Source organism: Pyrenophora tritici-repentis (assembly GCF_003171515.1).
Source record: "Pyrenophora tritici-repentis strain M4 chromosome Unknown M4_contig_00036, whole genome shotgun sequence".
NCBI lineage: Eukaryota > Fungi > Ascomycota > Dothideomycetes > Pleosporales > Pleosporaceae > Pyrenophora > Pyrenophora tritici-repentis.
Genome location: NW_027093999.1, coordinates 1 through 26,441, shown reverse-complemented (window position 1 = coordinate 26,441; position 26,441 = coordinate 1). Strand labels below are relative to the sequence as shown.

At 52.1% G+C, this 26,441-nt stretch overlaps 8 protein-coding genes across 8 annotated transcripts; 3 read left to right on the top strand and 5 right to left on the bottom strand.

The window, feature by feature from the left end:
• Positions 1-788: 788 nt before the first annotated feature.
• On the top strand, positions 789-5,543 carry PtrM4_153910 (Myosin-tail-1 domain containing protein; the record flags this gene model as incomplete). The annotated part of the gene is made up of 5 exons (XM_066110324.1): positions 789-943; positions 987-1,853; positions 1,877-2,947; positions 3,054-3,661; positions 3,787-5,543. 5 exons carry the CDS (start codon positions 789-791, stop codon positions 5,541-5,543), a joined length of 4,458 nt encoding a protein of 1,485 aa, XP_065958660.1.
• A 227-nt stretch (positions 5,544-5,770) lies between these two features.
• Positions 5,771-7,240, top strand: PtrM4_153900 (uncharacterized protein; the record flags this gene model as incomplete). Its single annotated transcript, XM_066110323.1, has 1 exon — positions 5,771-7,240. One exon carries the CDS (start codon positions 5,771-5,773, stop codon positions 7,238-7,240), a length of 1,470 nt encoding a protein of 489 aa, XP_065958659.1.
• Positions 7,241-11,873: 4,633 nt separating this feature from the next.
• PtrM4_153890 (ComEC, membrane metal-binding protein) lies at positions 11,874-13,290 on the top strand (the record flags this gene model as incomplete). Its single annotated transcript, XM_066110322.1, has 2 exons — positions 11,874-12,200; positions 12,310-13,290. The coding sequence occupies 2 exons, from the start codon at positions 11,874-11,876 to the stop codon at positions 13,288-13,290; spliced, it is 1,308 nt and encodes a 435-aa protein (XP_065958658.1).
• A 319-nt stretch (positions 13,291-13,609) lies between these two features.
• Positions 13,610-17,564, bottom strand: PtrM4_153880 (uncharacterized protein; the record flags this gene model as incomplete). The annotated part of the gene is made up of 3 exons (XM_066110321.1): positions 13,610-13,950; positions 14,032-14,474; positions 14,959-17,564. The coding sequence occupies 3 exons, from the start codon at positions 17,562-17,564 to the stop codon at positions 13,610-13,612; spliced, it is 3,390 nt and encodes a 1,129-aa protein (XP_065958657.1).
• Positions 17,565-17,694: 130 nt separating this feature from the next.
• PtrM4_153870 (DUF3505 multi-domain protein) lies at positions 17,695-19,409 on the bottom strand (the record flags this gene model as incomplete). Its single annotated transcript, XM_066110320.1, has 2 exons — positions 17,695-18,170; positions 18,218-19,409. 2 exons carry the CDS (start codon positions 19,407-19,409, stop codon positions 17,695-17,697), a joined length of 1,668 nt encoding a protein of 555 aa, XP_065958656.1.
• Positions 19,410-20,028: 619 nt separating this feature from the next.
• PtrM4_153860 (uncharacterized protein) lies at positions 20,029-24,533 on the bottom strand (the record flags this gene model as incomplete). Its single annotated transcript, XM_066110319.1, has 3 exons — positions 20,029-23,149; positions 23,199-24,425; positions 24,478-24,533. 3 exons carry the CDS (start codon positions 24,531-24,533, stop codon positions 20,029-20,031), a joined length of 4,404 nt encoding a protein of 1,467 aa, XP_065958655.1.
• Positions 24,534-24,664: 131 nt separating this feature from the next.
• Positions 24,665-25,291, bottom strand: PtrM4_153850 (uncharacterized protein; the record flags this gene model as incomplete). Its single annotated transcript, XM_066110318.1, has 1 exon — positions 24,665-25,291. One exon carries the CDS (start codon positions 25,289-25,291, stop codon positions 24,665-24,667), a length of 627 nt encoding a protein of 208 aa, XP_065958654.1.
• A 296-nt stretch (positions 25,292-25,587) lies between these two features.
• PtrM4_153840 (uncharacterized protein) lies at positions 25,588-26,291 on the bottom strand (the record flags this gene model as incomplete). The annotated part of the gene is made up of 2 exons (XM_066110317.1): positions 25,588-26,183; positions 26,225-26,291. The coding sequence occupies 2 exons, from the start codon at positions 26,289-26,291 to the stop codon at positions 25,588-25,590; spliced, it is 663 nt and encodes a 220-aa protein (XP_065958653.1).
• Positions 26,292-26,441: the final 150 nt, after the last annotated feature.

Genomic DNA, 26,441 nt, shown 5'->3' with positions numbered 1-26,441 from the left:
TCACTACTTCTACTTCTACTCTTACCCTTTTCTTTACTCTTGCTCTCTTTCTTGCTCTCTTTCTTCTTCACTTCTACTTCTCATTTTCCTTTTTCTCTCTCTTCCTTTCCTTTACTTCTGCTCTTACTCTTACTCTTTATTACTATTCTATTCTCTTATATCTATTTTCTTACTTTTCTATATTATATTAACTATCATCTCTCTCTTCTTCACTCTTTCTCTCTTCTTATATCTCTTCTCTTTTTTTCTCTTTTACTATCTCTTCTATCCTCTTCTATTATCCCTACTCCCTTACCCTTCTTACTCTCCCTAACCCTGTAACCTTTCTTTATTTCTCTACTTCTCTTCTTCTACTACCTACTACTGTGATGGTTTTGGGCCGTTGCCCCGCACAGGCCACCTGCCAGATGCCTTAGCGTTGTTTTGATGTTCGCGCACGAGCCACCTGTTTGGTGGCCCATGCACACCCCCACTTAGATATATTCCGCGCAGAGCTTCTTACAAGCTCTGCACTGCAATTACTTTGTAATTCAACACAGTTTCAAATACCTGACCTATGTGAGACCCTTACACGTAATTGCAGTCACCGAACACTGGCCCAACGGTGCGCCTCACGAGAAGCGCCCCGTCGAACAAGTCATGAACCCTCTGGGGGCTCGTGACTCCCTCATCCCGAGATCGTGGAACTCCTCACTGAGGAGACATCGCGCGATACTCGCCCCAGCACTACAGAACACCGAAATCCTGCCCTCGGCGTCCCTCGTTTCATGCGAGAGACGGCCGCAACCATGAACCGCTCCCGTATGGACGAGAGCCACGAGAACTCAGCCCCCGAACAGCCTTCGCGTGCGACGGCGCCCACCTCCCAGACCAAAGAAACCCTAGAGCGTCGCGCCAGCGGCCTCCCCGAGCACACGGCAAGAACAACCTCTTCGACAGGGACGTACGCATTCCAGGACGCTACCCTCCCTCGGCCACACCGATAGTGTACAGCAGCCACTGGACATTTCCGACGACTCTGACGACGAGCTTCCGACCACAATCACTACGCGCAAGAAGGGCGTGGCCTTCATAGACCATCGCGCCGACTTGAGCAGCCCATTGGGCATACGCTACCCATTAATGAGCGAGCAACGCCGCTACTCGCGCCAGTCTCAGGCCGAAGTCGACACTGATTATTTTTCTGAAGCGTGGCTCTCACCTGGACCCGCCGCGTCCTTAGAACCCCTAGTTGAACACGCCTACGAGCGTGCGCAATTCGAGCGACAGCCCTCTACGTCCTACGTCATTCCTCGCGAGGATAACGTGACCACCTTCGACCTCTGGGAGAACGATGCGCAAGGCAACCCCCAACGCAAAGATTCTCTCCACACTACGCCTATCGGACATACGAATAATGACCAGTCTAAGGCGTTGAACAGACTATATGATCAAATCCGCGATATGTGGAGAGACCTCGGCAACGAGCGCAAACACAGCGATCAGTTAGGCGAACAGCTTCTCGCAAGAGACAAGGTCATCGAAAACCTCCACAGCAAGGATCAAGAAACCCAAGATATCCTTGAGGGTTACAAGGGCGACGTCGCTGACACACAGGCTGTCCTTAAGAACTGCCAGGACCAACTTCAGTCTTCCGTCGCTACAGTTGCACGCCTAACCGAGGAGCTCCGCGACGCGCGCGGAAGCGCTCACGAAGACTACCAGCAGGCCCAGAACCAGGCAGAGAACCTCGCCGCCCGCAAATCGGCCTACAAGGACAAATACCGACAGGAGCACGACGCCCACCGAGCCACATTAGAGAATATGAAGAAACTCCAGGCTAAGCTAAAACAGGCTACAGCCAAGGTTTCTAGGTCAGCCAGGCGCGGCCACACAGGCCCTTCCCCCCAGACTCATCGGACTCTGAAGGCGACGATGCCAACAGTCCTCTACCAGCCCTCTCTCGCCAAGGTCAGCGCGGCACTCAGTCTACGAAAAATCGATACTCCGATGACGAAGAGTACGATCACCGTCGCCACCCCCGCCCAAAGAAACCTGAACCTGAGGCATTCTCCGGTAATGGCACCACTTCCGCCGACTATCTTAAGTGGAAGATGGACGTCACCGATTGGTTTGCTGATTATCCCTACGAGTTCGCCTCAGAAACCAAGAAGCTTAGCTACATCCGCCAGAAGACCAAGGACAAGGCTTTCGGATGCCTCCAGCATGGGTACCTCGAACCTGGAGCTGAGTTCGCGCACAGTAACGAGGCTTGGTCTATCCTTGACTCTGTCTATAAGTCGCTGAACACTAGCATCGAAGCTCAGTCCTGGTATGAGAGCTTGAATTCCACTATGAAGCCCACAGAGTCTATGGGTGAGTACATCGCCCGCTTTAACGTCGGCACCTCGGCCCTTCGTTGGCCCGACACCCTCAAGATCCAGTTCATGCGCAACCGGCTGCCTGTATGGTGGCGCGACATGACCGCCATGAAAGTCTTAGAGTCTAGCCTCACCTACCTTGACTTCTGTCAAACCCTTCGTCTCCTCGAACAGTCCAACCCACAACGAGCCACTACAACTGGCAACCGTAGAGGAAATCAGAGTTTAGAAGGTGGCGGGGGCGGCGGAGCAGGCGGCAATAAGTCCACTCCCTCTAACGGACCCCGGAACGGTGGATCCAGCTCGGGATCTGGCCCCCGTGGCCGCTCTGACATCCAGGTCAAGGTCCTCCGTCACTTAAATCGTTGTTTCAACTGTCTTAAGAAGAATCACACCTTTAAGGCTACAGGAGGTTACTGCTCTAAGGAGCCGGTCGCCTCTTTTGACTCGTACCCCGAAGTTCAGGACGCTCTTGAGAAGGCTATTGCTAACAATGGCGTACCCGTCGGAGAGCCAGCCCGCCCTAAGGTCAAGGGCGCCGCAGCTAGCGTCACCTCCACCTCTCCCCAACCTTCGGAAAATGCTTAGTCCCTGGCGACAGTCGCCCCCAGGGACCTCCCCGGCATGAGAAGCCACCCCAGTACAACCACCAGCACATCCCCTAATTCCCCCTGCCCCTTCTGTCGAAGACAGCGAAGAAGAAGAGGAGTTACATCCTAACCGCTTTGTCGACGATTCTTTGACCCTAGCCCTTTCCCCTACCGTAGAAGTCAGCTCTGACGATGAGTCCGACCCGGATCCAACACTCCAGGCAATTGCGAACCGTGTCAAGGCTCTAAAACAACAGAGCCAGACTGGATCCCGGATCACCGTCTCGGCCATTGCTGCCGCCGCTATACGCGGTGATAAGTATCAGCCTCTAGTAGGCCAGCAATTAGTCTTTAAAGGAATCATTTCTTCTCATCGCTCCTCTCCTCAACACGTCGAAATCATGGGTGACACTGGTTGTGCTTCTCTCTTCATTGATTCTTCTCATGCCCGCGCACATAAATACGACCTTATCTCTCTCTCCCAGCCTGCTACTCTAGAACTCGCTGATGGCTCTCTAGTGGCAGGCGTTACCCATATGGCCCGGGTAACTGTCACATTTGGCACCCACACCGAAGATGTCCTAGCCTATGTCACCAAACTCTCTGGTGTCCAAATGATCCTAGGAACGCCCTGGTTCCAAACCCATGAACCCCGAGTTAACTGGAAAGACATGTCTCTAAGTTTTGACTCGGAGCACTGTCTAATTAACTGTATCCACGACCACCGACCCTGTCACACTCAGAGCAGCCGGCACCACAAGCAACCTCTCCCCCAGGTCCCTGACCCTTGCCGGAAGGTTGCTCGTCACCCCAAAGCACCCCACCAATTGATGTAGCTTTCATCTCTAGCCGCGTAGCCGCGGCAGCCGTCTGTCACGACCAGGACATTTGTATCACCTCTTACGATGAAATCGGCCGCATCGCCGAGCTATCCGACAAGGAATGGGAGGACACTCAGCACCTACGTGCTGCAGGAGCCAAAGTGCTCCCAGAGGATTACGAGAAGTTCCGCGACAAGATGGAACGTCCGCACATGACGAGACAAGAAATCCTCAAGCGATTACCTAAGGTCCTTCATCCCTTGTACCAAGGTTTTGACCCTAAAGAAGCGGACGAGCTCCCAGAGCTCCGGGGTAACCTTGACCACAAAATCGAACTTAAGCTCGACGATACTGGCCAGCCGCCTAAGCCGTCATTCCAGCGTCTACGCCCAATGTCCCGAGATGAAGCCCGAGCGGTGAAACTCTATGTGGACGACATGATCAAGAAAGGACACGTCGAACGCAGCACTTCCGCCTGGGCCGCACCCCTTCTTGTTGTGCGCAAGCCAGGTGGAGGCATCCGCATATGCGTCGACTATCGCGGTCTGAACGCCCACACTGTCAAGAACCGAAATGCCCCACCACTAATCCGGGACATGCTTGCTAAGCTCTCAAAATCGCGATACTTCTCCAAGGTAGATGTGATCGCCGCATTCAATAAGATACGCATCAAAGAAGAACATAAACACCTCTCCGCCTTCATCACGCCCTACGGACTGTACCAATACACTGTTATGCCCTTCGGCATGTGCAATAGCCCAGGAACCTTCCAAGCATACATTAACGACGTCCTACACGAATATCTCGATGAGTTCTGCATGGCTTACTTAGACGATGTAATTATCTTTAGTGAGACTCTTGATCAACACGAGAAGCACCTAGTACAGGTAGTCTCTCGGCTCGCAGACGCCGGATTGCCTATGGACATTCTTAAATCCGACTTCATAACGACAGAGGTTAAATTCCTCGGGCTTATCATCACCGCCGACGGTATTAAAATGGACCCAGACAAAGTCAGCGCCATTCAGGACTGGAAGCTTCCGCAATCTCTAAAAGATGTACAAGCCTTTTTAGGTTTTGCTAACTTCTACCGCCGATTTATACGCGGTTTCTCGGATATCGCAAAACCTTTAACGCATCTCACTAAGGGCGACCCTAAGCTATTCAAGATGACTAAAGAAGCTGAGCGCTCCTTCCTCGCACTGAAAGTCGCCTTCTGTAGCGACGTGGTGCTCGCCCACTTTGACCCCGACCTAAAGACTATCGTAGAAACTGACGCGTCTGACTATGTGTACGCAGCAGTGCTCTCCCAGGTCCAGCCAGACGGATCAGTCCGGCCGGTCGCCTATCTCTCAAAGAAGATGTCGCCCACAGAGTGTAATTACGAGATATACGACAAGGAGCTCCTCGCTATAGTCCGCGCCTTCGAGGAATGGAGGCCAGAACTCGCAGGAGTTCCTGAGGCGGTAGAAGTGCTAACAGACCATCGCGGGCTCGAATACTTCCGCTCTAAACGCAATCTCAATCGTCGACAAGCCCGCTGGGCTGAGTTCCTAGAGGAATTCGACTTTCGCATACAATACCGCCCTGGTAAACAGGGTACTAAACCCGACAGCCTTACCCGCCGGACAGGAGACTTGCCAGACTCAGTCACGGACGACCGGGTCCAGCACCAATGCCAGACTATCCTAGGTTCCAACCGATGGGGCGGCAGCTATGCCGCTGTACGCCTCGCCGGAGTATGCCTGGCACAGTCCGCAACAATCAATTAAGTGGGTCCTAGAAGGTTCAGATTGGATTGATTGATTACCGCTTTAAGCCTAGTAGTTACCTATAGGAGTTTAAGCCCTACCTAGATAGGTAAGTGGGTCTAGGAGAGTGACCGGATTGAATTGATTGTTGCGGAGTCTAATGCCTGGGCGACAATCCTTGCGACCTAGGCTCCGTCCTTACACTGATGCAAGAGAGCGGCGAAGGCGCTTCACTGTCCACCTCTACAATGTTGGTAGGGTTAGCCCGCTTCTCCCTAAAGGGCACCCATGACCCATATGACGACATCGAAGGAGCCGACGATCGCCCCCTCGACGATGTCCTCTTAGAACTCTGCCTTAGCGACCCACGCCTACGCGATGTAAAGACAGCCCTCGCTTCTAATGACCGCCGTATCCCACATTACCTCATAGCGGAAGGCATTCGGATGGAACTAGCCGACCTAGAAGCCAGCAACGACGGCAAGCTATTTATTGGCAACGGGCGTCTTGTCGTCCCCTTCAGTGAGAAACTCCGTACGAGGATTATCGCACACATCCACAATAGCCTACCGGGCGGCCACGGAGGTCGCACGACGACGTACCAACAAGTAAGCCAGTGGTACTACTGGCAGGGCATGACGAACACAATTGCGCGCTTTACCAACAACTGTCTAACCTGTAAACGCTCTAAGGTTAACCGCACCGCCAAACATAGTTTGCTTCACCCGCTGCCTGTCCCTACTCAGTACTGGGATGACATATCCATCGACTTCATCACCCCACTGCCTAAGTCAACCTGGTGTGGTCACTCTTACCAACACATCATGGTCGTGGTTGACCGTCTATCAAAAATGAAGAAGTTCATTGCAATGGAAAACCTAGAGGTGCCTACAGTCGTTGACAAGTTTATGGAATACATCTGGAAAGAGGAAGGATACCCAAGGTCTCTTGTATCAGATCGGGGCCGCCAATTCACGTCACATTTCTGGAATCGCCTGTGTGCCCAGGTGGGAACGCACCCTAAACTCTCTACCTCCCATCACCCAGAAACCGACGGTCAGACCGAGAATGCAAACGCCGATCTCAAACAATACCTAAGGGCGTACGTTAACTACCTACAGACGGATTGGGCCCAGCTATTGCCTTTAGCAGAATTTGAAGCCAATTCGGCCATTAGCACAGCTACCGGGTTATCTCCGTTCCTCGCCACAAAGGGACGCCAACCGCGATCTGGACTGGAGCCCGCTCACCTTCTGCGCCCCCTTAACAACCACCCTACTATCGCCCAACAGCAACGGAACGCTGATGCCCTCGCCCAGCGCATTGACACAACGCGCACCTTCCTGCGACAACAAATCCTATGGGCTCAAGACAAGATGAAAGAGTTCGCAGACGCGAACCGATACCCAGCACCACGGTTCGACGTGGGTGACTGGGTGATGCTGAACGCCCGCCACATTAAAACCGAAAGACCAGTTAAGTCACTAGACCACAAGAATATAGGGCCATACCAGATCACTCGGGTCATTGACAACATGGCCTACGAACTAGACCTCCCTCCTCAGCTTAAAGCTATCTTCCCAGCCTTCCACCCATGGCTCCTACAACCGTACGAGGACGACGCCTTACCCGGACAACCTCGTCCAGGCGATGCCGCTCCCCCGAAGTCCACCTTGGCAACGATGGAGTCACAGAATACGTGGTCTCCCAAGTCCTAGACTCTCGCATACGACGCAATCTCGTCGACCCTCACACAGGTGAGCGTGGATTGCTGCAATACAAGGTGGAATGGGTGGGCGACGATCAGTCAGAGCCATGGCAGCCCTACCATAACCTGCGCAGCTGTAAAGAGTCAGTCCAGGACTTTCACAGCCGCAACCCTGGCCGACCAGGACCACACGCCACATTTCATGACTACGATGACGACGGACAGCTCGCTATAGCCCTGCTCCAGCTACTAGATAGCAAGTACTCAAATAAGTTTGCGCCTCAGTCGGAACTTTGAGCGCTTTTCGGGGGGGGACGTGTGATGGTTTTGGGCCGTTGCCCCGCACAGGCCACCTGCCAGATGCCTTAGCGTTGTTTTGATGTTCGCGCACGAGCCACCTGTTTGGTGGCCCATGCACACCCCCACTTAGATATATTCCGCGCAGAGCTTCTTACAAGCTCTGCACTGCAATTACTTTGTAATTCAACACAGTTTCAAATACCTGACCTATGTGAGACCCTTACAACTACTTCTCTTTACTTACCTACTTTCTTTACTTTTCCTTCTGCGTTTTACTCTCTCTTACCGTTTTTATTACCTACTCCCTCTCTTCCTTTACCACTTCTACTCCTTCTTAACTTCCTACACTCTCTACTATCTACTCTTTACTCTACTCTTTACTCTACTCTTTACTCTACTCTTTACACGCTACTATCTACCCTTATAACACATACTCCTCTTCTTTATAATACCTTACTTATCTCTTCCTAACACTCCCCTTTCTCTTTATATCCTACTTACCTATGAAACCCTCTCTTCGCCCTACCTACTTGTGAAACCTCCTCTTCCCCCTTACTACTTGTTTCGCCTCCTTGTCTGTCCTATCTGCCCCGTCTGACTTGCTGTACTGCGCCCCCGGAACTCACTCCACCGCCTGCGTTCCTATAACCTAATTAATCCTACAATAACTACTCTTACTCCACCCTTTTTGTAACACCTTACGGGTCCACCCACCACCCCCTCTACTCTCTCCTCTACTCTTACTCTACCCTCTTTGTGACACCTTACGGCTTACTCTTACTCTCCCTCTTCTTTTCCTACTTCTCCCTTTCTCCTCCTAAATACTTCTTAACCCTAAAAACGGGGTGTTACTACTTATACGCCCTATCTAACTTCTTTTAACTCCTTACTCTCTACTCTTACACCCTACCCTCTACTTCGCTCTACAACTCTGCGTCCTCTAAACCTACCTTATCTTATAAAAATTCTATTCTAACTCTCTTTCTAACCCTTTACCTCTACCTCTCTTGTATTTTCTTTCTCTACCCTCCTTTTGCGCCCCTAAATCCCCGCCCCCTCTTACCTATTTACCCCTAACATATAATCCTCTCTTATATTCTCTTCTACTACTCTCGCCTTTGCATCTTCCTTACCGCAACCGGCGGCCTTCTTTAAACTCTACCTCTTTTCCTCTTTTCCTCTGCCCTATGCTCTTGCTTTACGCTTCTGCCTACTCTGAAACCCCTCTTTCTTATTTTCTAGTAAACTCTCTTATATTTCCTCCTCTCTAAAACCCCCCTATATATTATTTACTATCCACTTTATTATTCTTAACTCTTTTTACTTACTTTCTCTAGTTATCTTCTTATACTATAATACCTAACCCTCTTTACCCTCCCTGATCCTCTCTACCCTCCCTGATCCTCTCTACCCTCCCTGATCCTCTCTACCCTCCCTGACCCTTCCTCTCCCTGACCCTTCCTCTCTCTACCCCTAACCCCTTTAACCGCGCCCTCCACTACTCTCTTACCTCCCTCTACCCTACCTCTTCCTCTATTAACCCCCCTATTAATACTCTGTTACACTATCAATTTGCGTCTCGTACTATCCAATACTGCCCCGAACAATTCCTCTCCTACCCCTTACATTTCTCCTGCCTAACTCCCTACTAAATACATAACGAATAACCCTTATACAAATCTACTCTAACACAATCTTAACTGCTTCTTTTGTATTTCTCCTCCCCGTCACTAACATCTCCCTATTTTGTCCTCGCTTTGCTTATCACCCGCCCTTCGCATATTCCCTATCTATTCCCCTACTATCCTAATTGCCTGTCTTACTACTCTACCTGCCTAAACTCCTGTTATCACTGCCGTATTAAACTCTACTACCCGCCTTGTCGCTCCTGCTCCTACTGCTCTACCCTCCTCTCTACTATATCTCCTCTTTATTACTGCTCTTTGCTGCTGTCTATCTCCTTGTCCGCTTGTCTACACACTAAAAATCTCTCCTCCTCTTCTTTATATCTCTCTTCGCCTCCTTGCCCCTCCAAATACTTTTCTAATACTCGCCTTCTATATCTTATTACCCACTCTTTCCCCTCTACATACTACCTAACGAATTGCTCTTCTACCTTATTTTGCCTGTAATCTAATCCTCCTTTATCTCCTTATGAATATTTTTATTCTTCTATTCATTTCTTACCTATCCCTCTCTTTATTCTGTAACCCTAACCCTTTCTTCCTTCTATACCCCTAACCCTGTCTTATCTACTATAAATCCTCTTCTCCCCTTTAACCCCGCCCCCTAACGCTTTCCTACCTCCCTCTACCTAAACGCTGCCCTAATAAACCCCCGTGAATACTCCTTTATACTGTTAATTTGCATCTCTTACCTTCTAATACCGCCCCTAACAATTCCTTTCCTACTCTACCTCCCACCAAAAACGCCCCTAATAACCCTTAAACTGAATCGGCTCTAAAACAATCGTAATCGCTTCTTTTACACTTCCCCCCTCCCCTCACCAACATCTCCCTATATTTTCCTCGCTTCGCCCATTATCCGCCCCTTTGCATATTCCCTATCCATTCCCCTACCATCCTAATTCCCTACCTCACTACTCTACCTCCCTAAACTCCTGTTGCCGCTGCTGTATTCACCTCCGCCACCCGCCTTGTCGCTCCTGCTCCTGCTCCTGCTGCTCCAACCCTCCCTGCCCCTCCTCATCTCTCCTCTCCACCACATCCATCCTTCCCCTCTCTCTCTTCTGTTCCTCTCTCTTCTTTCCTTTCCTCTTCATCTATTTCTATCTCTCCTTATTTTTAATCTAATTTACTCGCTTTTATCACTTAATCTATATAACATCTACTAAATACCCTAACTCGGAAACTTTTCCTATTGCCACTATATCTTCTCTCTTCTTCCCTTTACCTCGGCCTATACCCTTCTCTGCAATAACCTCTGTTGTTTATTGTTCTCCTCTATTATAAACGGCTGACTCTAATAAAACTCTCTTATTAACCTATTCGTTTCTGTACACCCTAACCCCTACTTGCTCTAAAACTGTCTTACGAATCCCTCTATTAAATTTACTTTAACTCTCTGTTCTACTAACCTCCTATCTATCCCTATGCTACTCTATTCTTGCTTCCCTATACTAATCCTAACAACCTTGCTATAAATACCCTCGAAACTAACAATCTTTTATATCTGCTGTCTAATCTCCTCCGTATCTATTATCTTCTTATTGCTTGTATACACACGTTATACCATTCGCTATACTAAACACAACCTAAATACTTCTTCAACTATCTCCTTTGCCTACTACCTCTTAGTTCTCTAATACTGTTGTATATTGTGTCGGCTCTGTCCTTCGCCTACCGCCGTCTATATACCGCATCGCATTATCTACTACCCTATATACCTCTATCACTATTCTGCGTCGGTAAACTTAAACTCTACCTACTGTATGCACGTCCAACACGGCCTGCCTCGTCTTACTACTGTTGCTTAAATACCCACTATGCATTATTGTACTGTACCTTAACTCTATCCTTATCCTTATTACTACTGCTGTTCTTGCTACTCTCTCTTTACTTGCTCTATATTTTTCTTTACTTCTCTTTCTATTTTCTTTACTTCTCCTTCTTTCTCTTTATCTTTTGCTTCTTATGTCCTTCTCTATAAACTTCCTTATCTTTCTCTCTCTTTCTTCTTCTACCTATCTTCTATTCCCTTTACTATACTCCTCTTAAATTATATCGGGTTTCTTTTATTCTTCTTTCTTTTCTAACATCTCTTTTTAATATTATTGAAACATAATCTCTTATATCTTTTTATTTATATCTTCTTCTTATGACTCTACTTTTATATAAACTTAATCTTTTCTTCTATCTTCTTATTAATGTATTCCTAATAACTTGCTCTGTCTTCTACTACAATCCTAATCCTTAAATCCTACTTAATTCTATGCTTGATTTCTTTCTTAAACACTATCTAATATATACTACAAACTATACCTGTTTTACCTACCTCATCTATCGATTATGAATCTCACCAACTTTATACTCTCTCTTTTCGAATCTTTCTTTTCTTTGCTTTATACCTGCATACTTATTTTTAACATAAATAACTCTTCTTTAAACTTTTGCTCTTACTATACCCTTACTGTGCTTATTACTCTTACTACTGTTACTATCTTTGCCTCTATTATAATTACTCTTGCTTCTACCACGGCTACGGCTGCTATTCTTGTAACTTTTCCTTCTATCGCGACTATCACTCTTACTGTCTATTCAATTACGGTTACGGGTTCTACTATTGCAACTCCCGCTGTTCCTGCCGTCCTTGCTGCTTTTAACATGCTCGTTATTACTCCTACGGCTACTACTACACCTGTGTTTACTGCCGCTTCTACAAATATCGCCACTGCGGCCCCTACGCTTCCTATTCTTGCTATCCACTCCGTCCTTGCTGCTCTCGCCATTCCAGCTGCTCCTGCTGTCCTCGCTGCTCCTGCTCTCGCTAATTACGCTCCTACTATTTCCGCCCTTACTGCTCTTACTCCTGCAGCTTTTACTCTTAATGCGCCTACTCCTACGGTTACTGCTCTTATTGCTGCTACTCTTAATGCTCTAGCTCTCACTGCTATTGCTCTCGCTACTCTCGCTATTCTTGCTACTACTACTGTCCCTGCTGTCGCCAACCTCGCTTCTATCGCTATCCTTACTGCGACCACTCTCCCTGCTCCTATTATTTTCGCTGCTTGTAACACCCTCGTTGCTGCCGCCTTTAAAGCTCCTACCCTTGCTACTCCTGCTATTCTTACTGCTCCTGCTCCTACGGCTCTTACTTCTACGTCCTGCTCTTGCTACTCTTACTCCTACCGCTCTTACTCCTCCGCATTCCGCAATCCTCCCTATTACTGCTTCTGCTCTCGCCACTTCCTCTATCTCTACTATCCCCGTCCTTCTTGCTGCTCTCGCTTTCCCCGCTGTTCCCGCTGTCTCTACTGCTCTCTTCTGCCCCTTACCTCCTACGCCTCCTCCACCTGCGGTAACTGCGGTTTCGGCGGCCGCTACCGCTCCTCTTGTCGCTGCTCTTACTACCCTCGCTACTTTCGCTTTCCTTGCTGCTCTTAATATCTTCGCTATCAATCCTACGGCTTCTGTTCTCGCTGCTCCTGATACTCTTACTATCTCTACTGTCCTTACTTTGTCCCTTGTCCTTGTAACTTGCACTGCTCTTAATATTCTTATTACTACTCCTACTACCCCTGCACCTGTTGCCGCTTCTGCCCCTGCTATCCTTGCTGCTTATAATATCCTTACTTCTACCTCTTACCTCTTACAGCTTATATACACCTCCGGCTACTGCTATTGCTACTGCTACTCTCCTACTTTCGCTATCCTCGCTACTCTTACTGTCCTTACTATCCTCGCTGTTCTTACTATCCTCGCTGTCCTCATTATCCTCGCTGCTTCCGCTGTCCTTACAATCCTCGCTGTCCTCGTTGTCCTCGCTGCTTCCGCTGTCCTTACAATCCTCGCTGTCCTCGTTGTCCTCGCTGCTTCCGCTGTCCTTACAATCCTCGCTGTCCTCGTTGTCCTCGCTGCTTCCGCTGTCCTTTCTACCCTTACTGCCCTTACTATCCTCGCTGTTCCCGCTGTCCTTGCAATCGCTACAATTAACTTAATAGTTAATTCCCTTGCCGTTCGCCCCTTTCTTGCGCTGCCCTTGTTGCTCTTACTGTCCTCGCAATCATCGCAATCACCTTAATTACCTTAATTGCCTCTATCCTCGCGGCTACACATCCTGCTCTTACTGCTCTTGCTACTCTTACTTCTATCGCGCCTGCGGCTCCTGCTTTCCTACTCTCGCTATCCTCGCTTCTCTCACAGCTGATCCCGCTATCCCTACTATCCCCGCCGTCCTCGCTGCTCTCGCTGCTATCGATATCCTCGCTTCTGCTCCTCACTCCCCACCGCTCCTACTACGCCTGCGGCCGCTATAACTACTTCTGCCCCTGCTCTTGCTTTCCCTACTGCTCTCGCTGTCCCTGCTGTCCCCCCACTGCTCGCGCTACTCTCGCTGCTTCTCACTTCCTACCGCTGCTACGGCTTCTACAACTCCTTTCGCCGCTGCGGCTCCTGCTCTCGCTGTCCTTACCGTCGTCGCTGCTCTCGCTACTCGCTCTGTTCTCGTTACTCTCGCTATATGCGCGGCTCTCGATGCTCTCGCTGCCAACGGTACCTATCATGTCGCTGCTCTTATTTCTCTCGCCTCTCTCGCTCCCTACGCTCTCGCTACTTGCCATCTCGTTGCTCTCGCCTGCCTCGCCTGCCTCGCTCTCGCTACTTGCCATCTCGTTGCTCTCGCCTGCCTCGCCTGCCTCGCTCTCGTTGCTCTTGCCGCTCTTGCTGCTCTCGCTCTGCTGCTCTCGCTATCGGAGCTACTCTCGCCGTCGTCACGACCCTCGCTTTTCCTCCCTGCTCAAGCTGCTATTACTGCTTTCGCTACCTGCCATCAAGTTGCCCTCGCTGTCCTCGCCATCCTCGCCATCCTCGCCATCCTCGCCGTCGTCGCTGCCCTCGCTATCGCCACTATCGCCACTGTTGCAGCTATTGCTCTCGCTACCAACGCTGCCTGCGCTCTTACTGCTCTCGCCGCTCTCGTTACCTTCTCTGCCCTCGTCTTTGTCGTTGCTCTCATTGCTCTCGCTGTTGCCGCTGCTTTCGCTACCTCTAATATCTTTACTACCCTCGCCTTCGTCACTACTCTCGCTGCTCTCGCCTTGATCACTGCTCTCGCTGCCCTCGCCTTCGTCGCTACTCTTACTGCTGCTACTATCGTCACTGTTGCTGCTATCTCTCTTGCTGCTAACCCTGCCTACGCTCTCGCTGATCTTGCTGCTCTTGCCTTTATCGCTGCTTACACTATCCGACCTACTCGAGCTGTTGGAGCTACCCTCGTCAACGTTACAACTCTCTATATTTCCTCTACTCGCCTATTAATCTTGTAATCCAACAAAACTCTCCTGCTAAGTTATTGCTCTCAACCGTCTCTAACAATCGCTTTTTTCCTAAAAACTCAAACAACGTCGGCCCTGCTCCTGAATTACTAACCCCGAACTCCTCTAACCGCGCCGTCCATCGGTTTCCTACCTCGCTCCGCCCTAATGCTATACTTAATAACCCGCCTATTAATACCCCTCTATACTGGCAATCCCCGTCTTGGACTCTCTGATATCGCCCAAAACTATTCCTTTCCCACCGATTGCATATCTCCTGCGGCACTCCACACCAAAAACAGCCCGAATAACGCTCAAACTTAATTGTCTCTTCCATCCTCTTAATCGACTCCTTGATCCGCTGGCTCTCCTGTCGCCAACATTGCCGTACGTCGTGTGCGCTCGATCCTTGCCCTACCGCCTCGCATAACCCACACCGGTTTATCCATTGCGCCAGCTGCCTACGCAGCCACTCGACGTCGGCGAACTCCTGCTGCCGCTGCTGTATCAATCTCTGTCGCGGGCCGCCTTGCTCTCGTTGCTGCTGATTAAACGCCTGCCGCGCCTCTTCTTGCTCCCTCTCCAATGTCTCCGCCTCTTCTTCGTTGCTGCTGCCGCCCTCGGCCACCTCCACCACCTCCATCTCCTCCACCTCCTCCACCTCCTCCACCTCCTCCATCTCTTCCATCTCCTCCTCCATCTCCTCCTCCATCTCCTCCTCCATCTCCTCCTCCTCCATCTCCTCCTCCTCCATCTCCTCCCCGTCGGCTCTCATGCATACGTCACACCTCTCCTCTCCCTCCTCGCACCGAGCTCGCTCGGCCTCGCGCCTGTCTAAATACCCGTCCAACATTACCCGTCTACATGTCGCCGCCTCGTCTATGCCTTCGACGTATGCTCGCACCAACCGCTGCTCCGCCTCCCCCTGCTTGTCATCCGCCGCTCGCTGCTCGCCGTCCTGCACCATCATGATGGCCTCGCTCCGCTCCCCGTCTCGCCCGGCTCGCCCGCTCTCCTGCGCGTAATCCAACACGCTAAACGGCCAATCCATGTGGACAATGCACCGGATATCGGGCACGTCCACTCCCATGCCCAACGCGCTGGTTGCCACAATCACCCGCTGCTTGCCGCCCATGAACTCCTCCAACATGCTTGCCTTGCCAACCGCGTGGTGATGATACGCATGGCACTTGAGCTTCTCGGCTAACCCCTTGACCTTTGGCACTGAGTTGCCGTACACTACAATCTTGCCGCTCTTATACTTTCGGACCTTCTGCTGTACCATCGCCAACACCGTTGCCTCTACCTCCTGTCTCTTCCTCTCCTTCTCTACCCTTACCACCCGGTACGCTATGTTGCTCCGTGCTGTTGGTGCCCTAAACATTCTTACCTGCCCACGCTCAAAATGCATTCGCCGGAATAACTCGTCCTCCTCGCTGGGTGGCAACGTTGCTGTTAACATGACCATCTGCGTCTCTACAGCCACTAGCTTACCTAGCTGCTGCATCTGCTTGCGGAACGTGTACTGCCGGTTTAACACGATATGGCACTCGTCGATAATAATCCGATCTAGCTGCCGCGTCGCTCGTAGCCGGTTTAAAAACGTTGCAAATTCCTCTCCAACTGCCGACTCGGGCGTCACTAACACCACCGCTGCTGCGTCTGGCGGACGCCGACTCTGCCACTCTACGCACGATATCCCTAGCTTCTTGCACCGCTGTGCCATGTCGCCACGCAACGCGATCAACGGCACTACCACCACCGTCGTGCCGCCCTGCTCTGCCCACGCCGGCAACATGAACAACAAGCTCTTGCCTGCCCCCGTCGGCATCACCGCTACTACGGGACTCTCGCCTGCTGTGATGGCTTTGATCGCTGCCTCCTGCACCCCCCGGAACTTGGCCTCCTCGCCCATCATGCGCTTCAGCTGCGCTCTCGCGTCCATCTTCCTCAGCCGCTGCCACCGATCCACCCTTGCCTCGTCTGCCTCGCTCTCAAACGGCGCTCTCTTCCGCTTGCTGCTTCTTCTCTGGTCGTCCAAGCCTGCCTGGAAGCCCAAAAATCTATGCCAATCCGTGCTCGATGCCCGGAACTGCTGCCGCCTATCCGCCACGGCCCCTGACTGCTCCATGATCCCTCGCGCGTATACCAGTCCCGCCACGTGCGACGTATGGCCCGCCTGCTCGTCGGCAATCGAATCTCCTGCCTGCTCCTCAGCCCACTCCTTATTCTCCTCGCCCTCATCTGCCTGGAACGCTGTCGATCCACGCAAAAACCGCCGGCTGATGCCAATCGCCATCTCCCGGTACCCGGCAAACGTCCACTCCTGGCCCATCGCGATCCGGCTCTCGCGCTTCAACGCCTCCCGCAGCCGATCGGTCGTCCACTTGCGGCCGCTGGGGTCTGCTGGCCACATATGCGACGAAACTGCCTCCTTCTCCCACACCAACGCCTCGAGCCGCTGCTGGAACGGCAACACCAGCCACATATACCACACTACCAGCTCGCCCACCTCGCGCGGCAAATATCGATGGATAATCTTGACGTCGCCGCTGACTTTGTATCCCTTGTGGTACCGTGTCACAAACACCACCATGCCGTCCTCGATGAATATATTGCGATGCCCCCCTTGCACTGTGTTGCTATGCCGTACGCTCAGTAGCTCTGGCCCTCGCGCTGGCTGCCCACCCGTTATATGCATTAACACCGCCAGCTTCTCGCGAAATTCTACCACCCGGTCCATGTATCGCTCTATTGCCTGTCGGTCTACCCCTGACTGCGTCCCGGGCTTCATGAACCGACTCCGGATGCTGGCGCTCTCGCCTACCCGCTCAAATAACCACCTCTCGCCGTTGACGGGCATGTTTGTGCGATGATCCTTCAAAAAGTTCCATCCTGGCCGCTCGTCGGTTGGGTTGTCACGTATGCTCTCCCATGGCACTGCCGGCACCGGCGCTGCCTTGCTGCTAAACATTAACTCCTCTGTTAATAATCGCCGGCTCTCGCTAGCCAGCCCATGTACCATGCCGCGGAACTGCGCCATGCTAAAATGCAGCTCTTTGTACAGCAGCTCGTCGCCAGACTCCGCAACAATCAATCGATCGACATGATTGATTCCTATATAGGTTAAAGAGTTACTTTATTAGGCAGCCTTTAACCTAGATAGGAATCAATCATGCCGATCCGATTGATTGTTGCGGAGTCTGCTCGTCGCCGTTCGTCCACTCTACATGCCCGCGGGTTGTAGTGTTGTAATGGATCTTCAATCCATACGTCCGCAAATCCAACATCCACTGCATGGGGCTATGGCTGCCGCGCACCATGAACCGGTCCATCATCTTCTGCACTAACTGCAAACACCCCTTGGGACGCCGTCGCTGGCTTGGCCCGCTCTCGTACGCGCTGTCATCTAAGTCGTCGTCTGTCTCATCGCCGCTATCCTCCTCGGGCCCTGACATTTCTAGTCCCTTCTGCACGACCATAAACCGAGCGATCTTGATCACCGCCGATAATATCGGCGGGTACTGCTCCGGCCCCTTCCATCCGTCCTCCTTGACGCCCAGCACCGCCAACGCGCACACCAGCGGGCTGTCATACTCTCTACGGGTGATGCGGTGGTTAAGTAATGCAATGCAAAACTCCAAACACGCTTTCTGTATCTTAGACAACTTCTTAGGCTCGGGGCCTTCTCCTGACCTGGCTCTTCCTCAGCTACCTCTATCGCCTCGTCTATGTCGTCCATCATCTCCTCGTCCAGCTCTTCTCTCTCTTCGTCCATATCCTCGGCTTCATCTTCTTCGTCTCCCTCTATGCTCCGCTTTGCCTGTTCGATTAACACCTCCCATGCCTCTCGCTGCCGGCGCGTAAACCGATACTTGGGGCTCTTCCACCCGTGCTCTTTCTGTGTGCGTGCAAAAAACATTAACATCTGCTGCCACGGTCGTGTGTGCTTGACAATGGCGTTCTTGTCCATATACGGCTGTAACGGCTGGAACCGGGTTTGGTGCATCTCTGTGCGAATTGCCTCCAACCGTATAAACACGCCAATCCGGTCAATAATGGATGCCTGGCTGAACCGCGCCAATCCATCCATGGCTGCCCAAATCGCTGCTTCCACCGGCTCGGCCTGCTGCTCCTGCCTGGCATCTGGCTCTGCCACGGGCTCCTCGATGCACGCTAACAAATCCGGCCTCTCCATGCCCACTAGGTACGGCAACCACTGCGTCCGCTCCAGCCATGGGTTCACCTCGTCGCGCTCGCCCTCCTGGATCGTCGTCTGCGCCCGCTTCTCGATGTCTGCCCACGCCTTGGCCATCTGCTCGCCCACTCGCGCCCATGCTGCTGCCCCGTCTACGGGCACGATTTCGGGGCCTTCTCCATCCTGGCTGGGTGCCTGGACCTCAAAGTACTGCGATCCATGCCGGCTGCTGAATAATCGCTGGCAATGGACCAGCCGGTACCCCTTATCCATATGTGCCTGCACGCTCTTCTGCCTGGTTCGACTTGGCCGCCCTCGCTTCTTCCCTGCTGACCATCCTTGATGGTCCTTACGCCAATGCTTTCGTATAGCCTCCTTACTTCTTGCTACATAATAGCAGCAGCTGGAGTCAAATTGGCATAACATCCCGTCTGTATACACTGGCAATTGCCGCACAGGCTTTGGAGCACCAGTCGGCACCTCGAGCTCACTAGGGTACTGGACTAACCCAGCCCAGCTGCGAACCTGCTGTCCAACTGCCTCAGCCTCCTTGTAACTAACCTTATGCTGCTTCTGTAGATGGCCCTCAATCTGATCTGGCCATACTGCATATCTGCACTCTCTGCATGCCGCTACGCTGTGCTCAGGCACATGCTCGAAATACTGGCACTCGATGCTAGGTTTAGACATGTTGAAATATCGACGCCTACCTGTTCTACTCGGCTTCTTATATACACGCGCTGTTGATCGCTCTCTCGGTGCTTACTCCGGCGGCGCGCGCGCGGCGGGGTGCCGAGCCTCGCGACCTCCTGACCCCCCAGACGCGTAACCCTAACCAAGAACACCAAACCCTAAGCTCCTGAACCACATAGTCTGCTGCGCTGTAAATTCGTCAGATTGTGCGTCTACGTATGCTGAGTTATATGTCTAAATTTGGAGTAATTTCGACTATAGACTAAAAATGGGATGTACTCCTGAAGTTTAATGGGATAAACCCCTGGTTCTAGTATATACCCGCCATACGCGTACTTCTCAGCACTAACAAAAAAATGGTATATTATAACGTACCATTGAGCGCCCTGGGTTAGGGTCTCACATAGGTCAGGTATTTGAAACTGTGTTGAATTACAAAGTAATTGCAGTGCAGAGCTTGTAAGAAGCTCTGCGCGGAATATATCTAAGTGGGGGTGTGCATGGGCCACCAAACAGGTGGCTCGTGCGCGAACATCAAAACAACGCTAAGGCATCTGGCAGGTGGCCTGTGCGGGGCAACGGCCCAAAACCATCACACGTCCCCCCCGAAAAGCGCTCAAAGTTCCGACTGAGGCGCAAACTTATTTGAGTACTTGCTATCTAGTAGCTGGAGCAGGGCTATAGCGAGCTGTCCGTCGTCATCGTAGTCATGAAATGTGGCGTGTGGTCCTGGTCGGCCAGGGTTGCGGCTGTGAAAGTCCTGGACTGACTCTTTACAGCTGCGCAGGTTATGGTAGGGCTGCCATGGCTCTGACTGATCGTCGCCCACCCATTCCACCTTGTATTGCAGCAATCCACGCTCACCTGTGTGAGGGTCGACGAGATTGCGTCGTATGCGAGAGTCTAGGACTTGGGAGACCACGTATTCTGTGACTCCATCGTTGCCAAGGTGGACTTCGGGGGGAGCGGCATCGCCTGGACGAGGTTGTCCGGGTAAGGCGTCGTCCTCGTACGGTTGTAGGAGCCATGGGTGGAAGGCTGGGAAGATAGCTTTAAGCTGAGGAGGGAGGTCTAGTTCGTAGGCCATGTTGTCAATGACCCGAGTGATCTGGTATGGCCCTATATTCTTGTGGTCTAGTGACTTAACTGGTCTTTCGGTTTTAATGTGGCGGGCGTTCAGCATCACCCAGTCACCCACGTCGAACCGTGGTGCTGGGTATCGGTTCGCGTCTGCGAACTCTTTCATCTTGTCTTGAGCCCATAGGATTTGTTGTCGCAGGAAGGTGCGCGTTGTGTCAATGCGCTGGGCGAGGGCATCAGCGTTCCGTTGCTGTTGGGCGATAGTAGGGTGGTTGTTAAGGGGGCGCAGAAGGTGAGCGGGCTCCAGTCCAGATCGCGGTTGGCGTCCCTTTGTGGCGAGGAACGGAGATAACCCGGTAGCTGTGCTAATGGCCGAATTGGCTTCAAATTCTGCTAAAGGCAATAGCTGGGCCCAATCCGTCTGTAGGTAGTTAACGTACGCCCTTAGGTATTGTTTGAGATCGGCGTTTGCATTCTCGGTCTGACCGTCGGTTTCTGGGTGATGGGAGGTAGAGAGTTTAGGGTGCGTTCCCACCTGGGCACACAGGCGATTCCAGAAATGTGACGTGAATTGGCGGCCCCGATCTGATACAAGAGTCCTTGGGTATCCTTCCTCTTTCCAGATGTATTCCATAAACTTGTCAACGACTGTAGGCACCTCTAGGTTTTCCATTGCAATGAACTTCTTCATTTTTGATAGACGGTCAACCACGACCATGATGTGTTGGTAAGAGTGACCACACCAGGTTGACTTAGGCAGTGGGGTGATGAAGTCGATGGATATGTCATCCCAGTACTGAGTAGGGACAGGCAGCGGGTGAAGCAAACTATGTTTGGCGGTGCGGTTAACCTTAGAGCGTTTACAGGTTAGACAGTTGTTGGTAAAGCGCGCAATTGTGTTCGTCATGCCCTGCCAGTAGTACCACTGGCTTACTTGTTGGTACGTCGTCGTGCGACCTCCGTGGCCGCCCGGTAGGCTATTGTGGATGTGTGCGATAATCCTCGTACGGAGTTTCTCACTGAAGGGGACGACAAGACGCCCGTTGCCAATAAATAGCTTGCCGTCGTTGCTGGCTTCTAGGTCGGCTAGTTCCATCCGAATGCCTTCCGCTATGAGGTAATGTGGGATACGGCGGTCATTAGAAGCGAGGGCTGTCTTTACATCGCGTAGGCGTGGGTCGCTAAGGCAGAGTTCTAAGAGGACATCGTCGAGGGGGCGATCGTCGGCTCCTTCGATGTCGTCATATGGGTCATGGGTGCCCTTTAGGGAGAAGCGGGCTAACCCTACCAACATTGTAGAGGTGGACAGTGAAGCGCCTTCGCCGCTCTCTTGCATCAGTGTAAGGACGGAGCCTAGGTCGCAAGGATTGTCGCCCAGGCATACTCCGGCGAGGCGTACAGCGGCATAGCTGCCGCCCCATCGGTTGGAACCTAGGATAGTCTGGCATTGGTGCTGGACCCGGTCGTCCGTGACTGAGTCTGGCAAGTCTCCTGTCCGGCGGGTAAGGCTGTCGGGTTTAGTACCCTGTTTACCAGGGCGGTATTGTATGCGAAAGTCGAATTCCTCTAGGAACTCAGCCCAGCGGGCTTGTCGACGATTGAGATTGCGTTTAGAGCGGAAGTATTCGAGCCCGCGATGGTCTGTTAGCACTTCTACCGCCTCAGGAACTCCTGCGAGTTCTGGCCTCCATTCCTCGAAGGCGCGGACTATAGCGAGGAGCTCCTTGTCGTATATCTCGTAATTACACTCTGTGGGCGACATCTTCTTTGAGAGATAGGCGACCGGCCGGACTGATCCGTCTGGCTGGACCTGGGAGAGCACTGCTGCGTACACATAGTCAGACGCGTCAGTTTCTACGATAGTCTTTAGGTCGGGGTCAAAGTGGGCGAGCACCACGTCGCTACAGAAGGCGACTTTCAGTGCGAGGAAGGAGCGCTCAGCTTCTTTAGTCATCTTGAATAGCTTAGGGTCGCCCTTAGTGAGATGCGTTAAAGGTTTTGCGATATCCGAGAAACCGCGTATAAATCGGCGGTAGAAGTTAGCAAAACCTAAAAAGGCTTGTACATCTTTTAGAGATTGCGGAAGCTTCCAGTCCTGAATGGCGCTGACTTTGTCTGGGTCCATTTTAATACCGTCGGCGGTGATGATAAGCCCGAGGAATTTAACCTCTGTCGTTATGAAGTCGGATTTAAGAATGTCCATAGGCAATCCGGCGTCTGCGAGCCGAGAGACTACCTGTACTAGGTGCTTCTCGTGTTGATCAAGAGTCTCACTAAAGATAATTACATCGTCTAAGTAAGCCATGCAGAACTCATCGAGATATTCGTGTAGGACGTCGTTAATGTATGCTTGGAAGGTTCCTGGGCTATTGCACATGCCGAAGGGCATAACAGTGTATTGGTACAGTCCGTAGGGCGTGATGAAGGCGGAGAGGTGTTTATGTTCTTCTTTGATGCGTATCTTATTGAATGCGGCGATCACATCTACCTTGGAGAAGTATCGCGATTTTGAGAGCTTAGCAAGCATGTCCCGGATTAGTGGTGGGGCATTTCGGTTCTTGACAGTGTGGGCGTTCAGACCGCGATAGTCGACGCATATGCGGATGCCTCCACCTGGCTTGCGCACAACAAGAAGGGGTGCGGCCCAGGCGGAAGTGCTGCGTTCGACGTGTCCTTTCTTGATCATGTCGTCACATAGAGTTTCACCGCTCGGGCTTCATCTCGGGACATTGGGCGTAGACGCTGGAATGACGGCTTAGGCGGCTGGCCAGTATCGTCGAGCTTAAGTTCGATTTTGTGGTCAAGGTTACCCGGAGCTCTGGGAGCTCGTCCGCTTCTTTAGGGTCAAAACCTTGGTACAAGGGATGAAGGACCTTAGGTAATCGCTTGAGGATTTCTTGTCTCGTCATGTGCGGACGTTCCATCTTGTCGCGGAACTTCTCGTAATCCTCTGGGAGCACTTTGGCTCCTGCAGCACGTAGGTGCTGAGTGTCCTCCCATTCCTTGTCGGATAGCTCGGCGATGCGGCCGATTTCATCGTAAGAGGTGATACAAATGTCCTGGTCGTGACAGACGGCTGCCGCGGCTACGCGGCTAGAGATGAAAGCTACATCAATTGGTGGGGGTGCTTTGGGGTGACGAGCAACCTTCCGGCAAGGGTCAGGGACCTGGGGGAGAGGTTGCTTGTGGTGCCGGCTGCTCTGAGTGTGACAGGGTCGGTGGTCGTGGATACAGTTAATTAGACAGTGCTCCGAGTCAAAACTTAGAGACATGTCTTTCCAGTTAACTCGGGGTTCATGGGTTTGGAACCAGGGCGTTCCTAGGATCATTTGGACACCAGAGAGTTTGGTGACATAGGCTAGGACATCTTCGGTGTGGGTGCCAAATGTGACAGTTACCCGGGCCATATGGGTAACGCCTGCCACTAGAGAGCCATCAGCGAGTTCTAGAGTAGCAGGCTGGGAGAGAGAGATAAGGTCGTATTTATGTGCGCGGGCATGAGAAGAATCAATGAAGAGAGAAGCACAACCAGTGTCACCCATGATTTCGACGTGTTGAGGAGAGGAGCGATGAGAAGAAATGATTCCTTTAAAGACTAATTGCTGGCCTACTAGAGGCTGATACTTATCACCGCGTATAGCGGCGGCAGCAATGGCCGAGACGGTGATCCGGGATCCAGTCTGGCTCTGTTGTTTTAGAGCCTTGACACGGTTCGCAATTGCCTGGAGTGTTGGATCCGGGTCGGACTCATCGTCAGAGCTGACTTCTACGGTAGGGGAAAGGGCTAGGGTCAAAGAATCGTCGACAAAGCGGTTAGGATGTAACTCCTCTTCTTCTTCGCTGTCTTCGACAGAAGGGGCAGGGGGAATTAGGGGATGTGCTGGTGGTTGTACTGGGGGTGGCTTCTCATGCCGGGGAGGTCCCTGGGGGCGACTGTCGCCAGGGACTAAGCATTTTCCGAAGGTTGGGGAGAGGTGGAGGTGACGCTAGCTGCGGCGCCCTTGACCTTAGGGCGGGCTGGCTCTCCGACGGGTACGCCATTGTTAGCAATAGCCTTCTCAAGAGCGTCCTGAACTTCGGGTACGAGTCAAAAGAGGCGACCGGCTCCTTAGAGCAGTAACCTCCTGTAGCCTTAAAGGTGTGATTCTTCTTAAGACAGTTGAAACAACGATTTAAGTGACGGAGGACCTTGACCTGGATGTCAGAGCGGCCACGGGGGCCAGATCCCGAGCTGGATCCACCGTTCCGGGGTCCGTTAGAGGGAGTGGACTTATTGCCGCCTGCTCCGCCGCCCCGCCACCTTCTAAACTCTGATTTCCTCTACGGTTGCCAGTTGTAGTGGCTCGTTGTGGGTTGGACTGTTCGAGGAGACGAAGGGTTTGACAGAAGTCAAGGTAGGTGAGGCTAGACTCTAAGACTTTCATGGCGGTCATGTCGCGCCACCATACAGGCAGCCGGTTGCGCATGAACTGGATCTTGAGGGTGTCGGGCCAACGAAGGGCCGAGGTGCCGACGTTAAAGCGGGCGATGTACTCACCCATAGACTCTGTGGGCTTCATAGTGGAATTCAAGCTCTCATACCAGGACTGAGCTTCGATGCTAGTGTTCAGCGACTTATAGACAGAGTCAAGGATAGACCAAGCCTCGTTACTGTGCGCGAACTCAGCTCCAGGTTCGAGGTACCCATGCTGGAGGCATCCGAAAGCCTTGTCCTTGGTCTTCTGGCGGATGTAGCTAAGCTTCTTGGTTTCTGAGGCGAACTCGTAGGGATAATCAGCAAACCAATCGGTGACGTCCATCTTCCACTTAAGATAGTCGGCGGAAGTGGTGCCATTACCGGAGAATGCCTCAGGTTCAGGTTTGCCATTACCGGAGAATGCCTCAGGTTCAGGTTTCTTTGGGCGGGGTGGCGACGGTGATCGTACTCTTCGTCATCGGAGTATCGATTTTTCGTAGACTGAGTGCCGCGCTGACCTTGGCGAGAGAGGGCTGGTAGAGGACTGTTGGCATCGTCGCCTTCAGAGTCCGATGAGTCTGGGGGGAAGGGCCTGTGTGGCCGCGCCGGCTGACCTAGAAACCTTGGCTGTAGCCTGTTTTAGCTTAGCCTGAGTTTCTTCATATTCTCTAATGTGGCTCGGTGGGCGTCGTGCTCCTGTCGGTATTTGTCCTTGTAGGCCGATTTGCGGGCGGCGAGGTTCTCTGCCTGGTTCTGGGCCTGCTGGTAGTCTTCGTGAGCGCTTCCGCGCGCGTCGCGGAGCTCCTCGGTTAGGCGTGCAACTGTAGCGACGGAAGACTGAAGTTGGTCCTGGCAGTTCTTAAGGACAGCCTGTGTGTCAGCGACGTCGCCCTTGTAACCCTCAAGGATATCTTGGTTTTCTTGATCCTTGCTGTGGAGGTTTTCGATGACCTTGTCTCTTGCGAGAAGCTGTTCGCCTAACTGATCGCTGTGTTTGCGCTCGTTGCCGAGGTCTCTCCACATATCGCGGATTTGATCATATAGTCTGTTCAACGCCTTAGACTGGTCATTATTCGTATGTCCGATAGGCGTAGTGTGGAGAGAATCTTTGCGTTGGGGGTTGCCTTGCGCATCGTTCTCCCAGAGGTCGAAGGTGGTCACGTTATCCTCGCGAGGAATGACGTAGGACGTAGAGGGCTGTCGCTCGAATTGCGCACGCTCGTAGGCGTGTTCAACTAGGGGTTCTAAGGACGCGGCAGGTCCAGGTGAGAGCCACGCTTCAGAAAATAATCAGTGTCGACTTCGGCCTGAGACTGGCGCGAGTAGCGGCGTTGCTCGCTCATTAATGGGTAGCGTATGCCCAATGGGCTGCTCAAGTCGGCGCGATGGTCTATGAAGGCCACGCCCTTCTTGCGCGTAGTGATTGTGGTCGGAAGCTCGTCGTCAGAGTCGGAAATGTCCAGTGGCTGCTGTACACTATCGGTGTGGCGAGG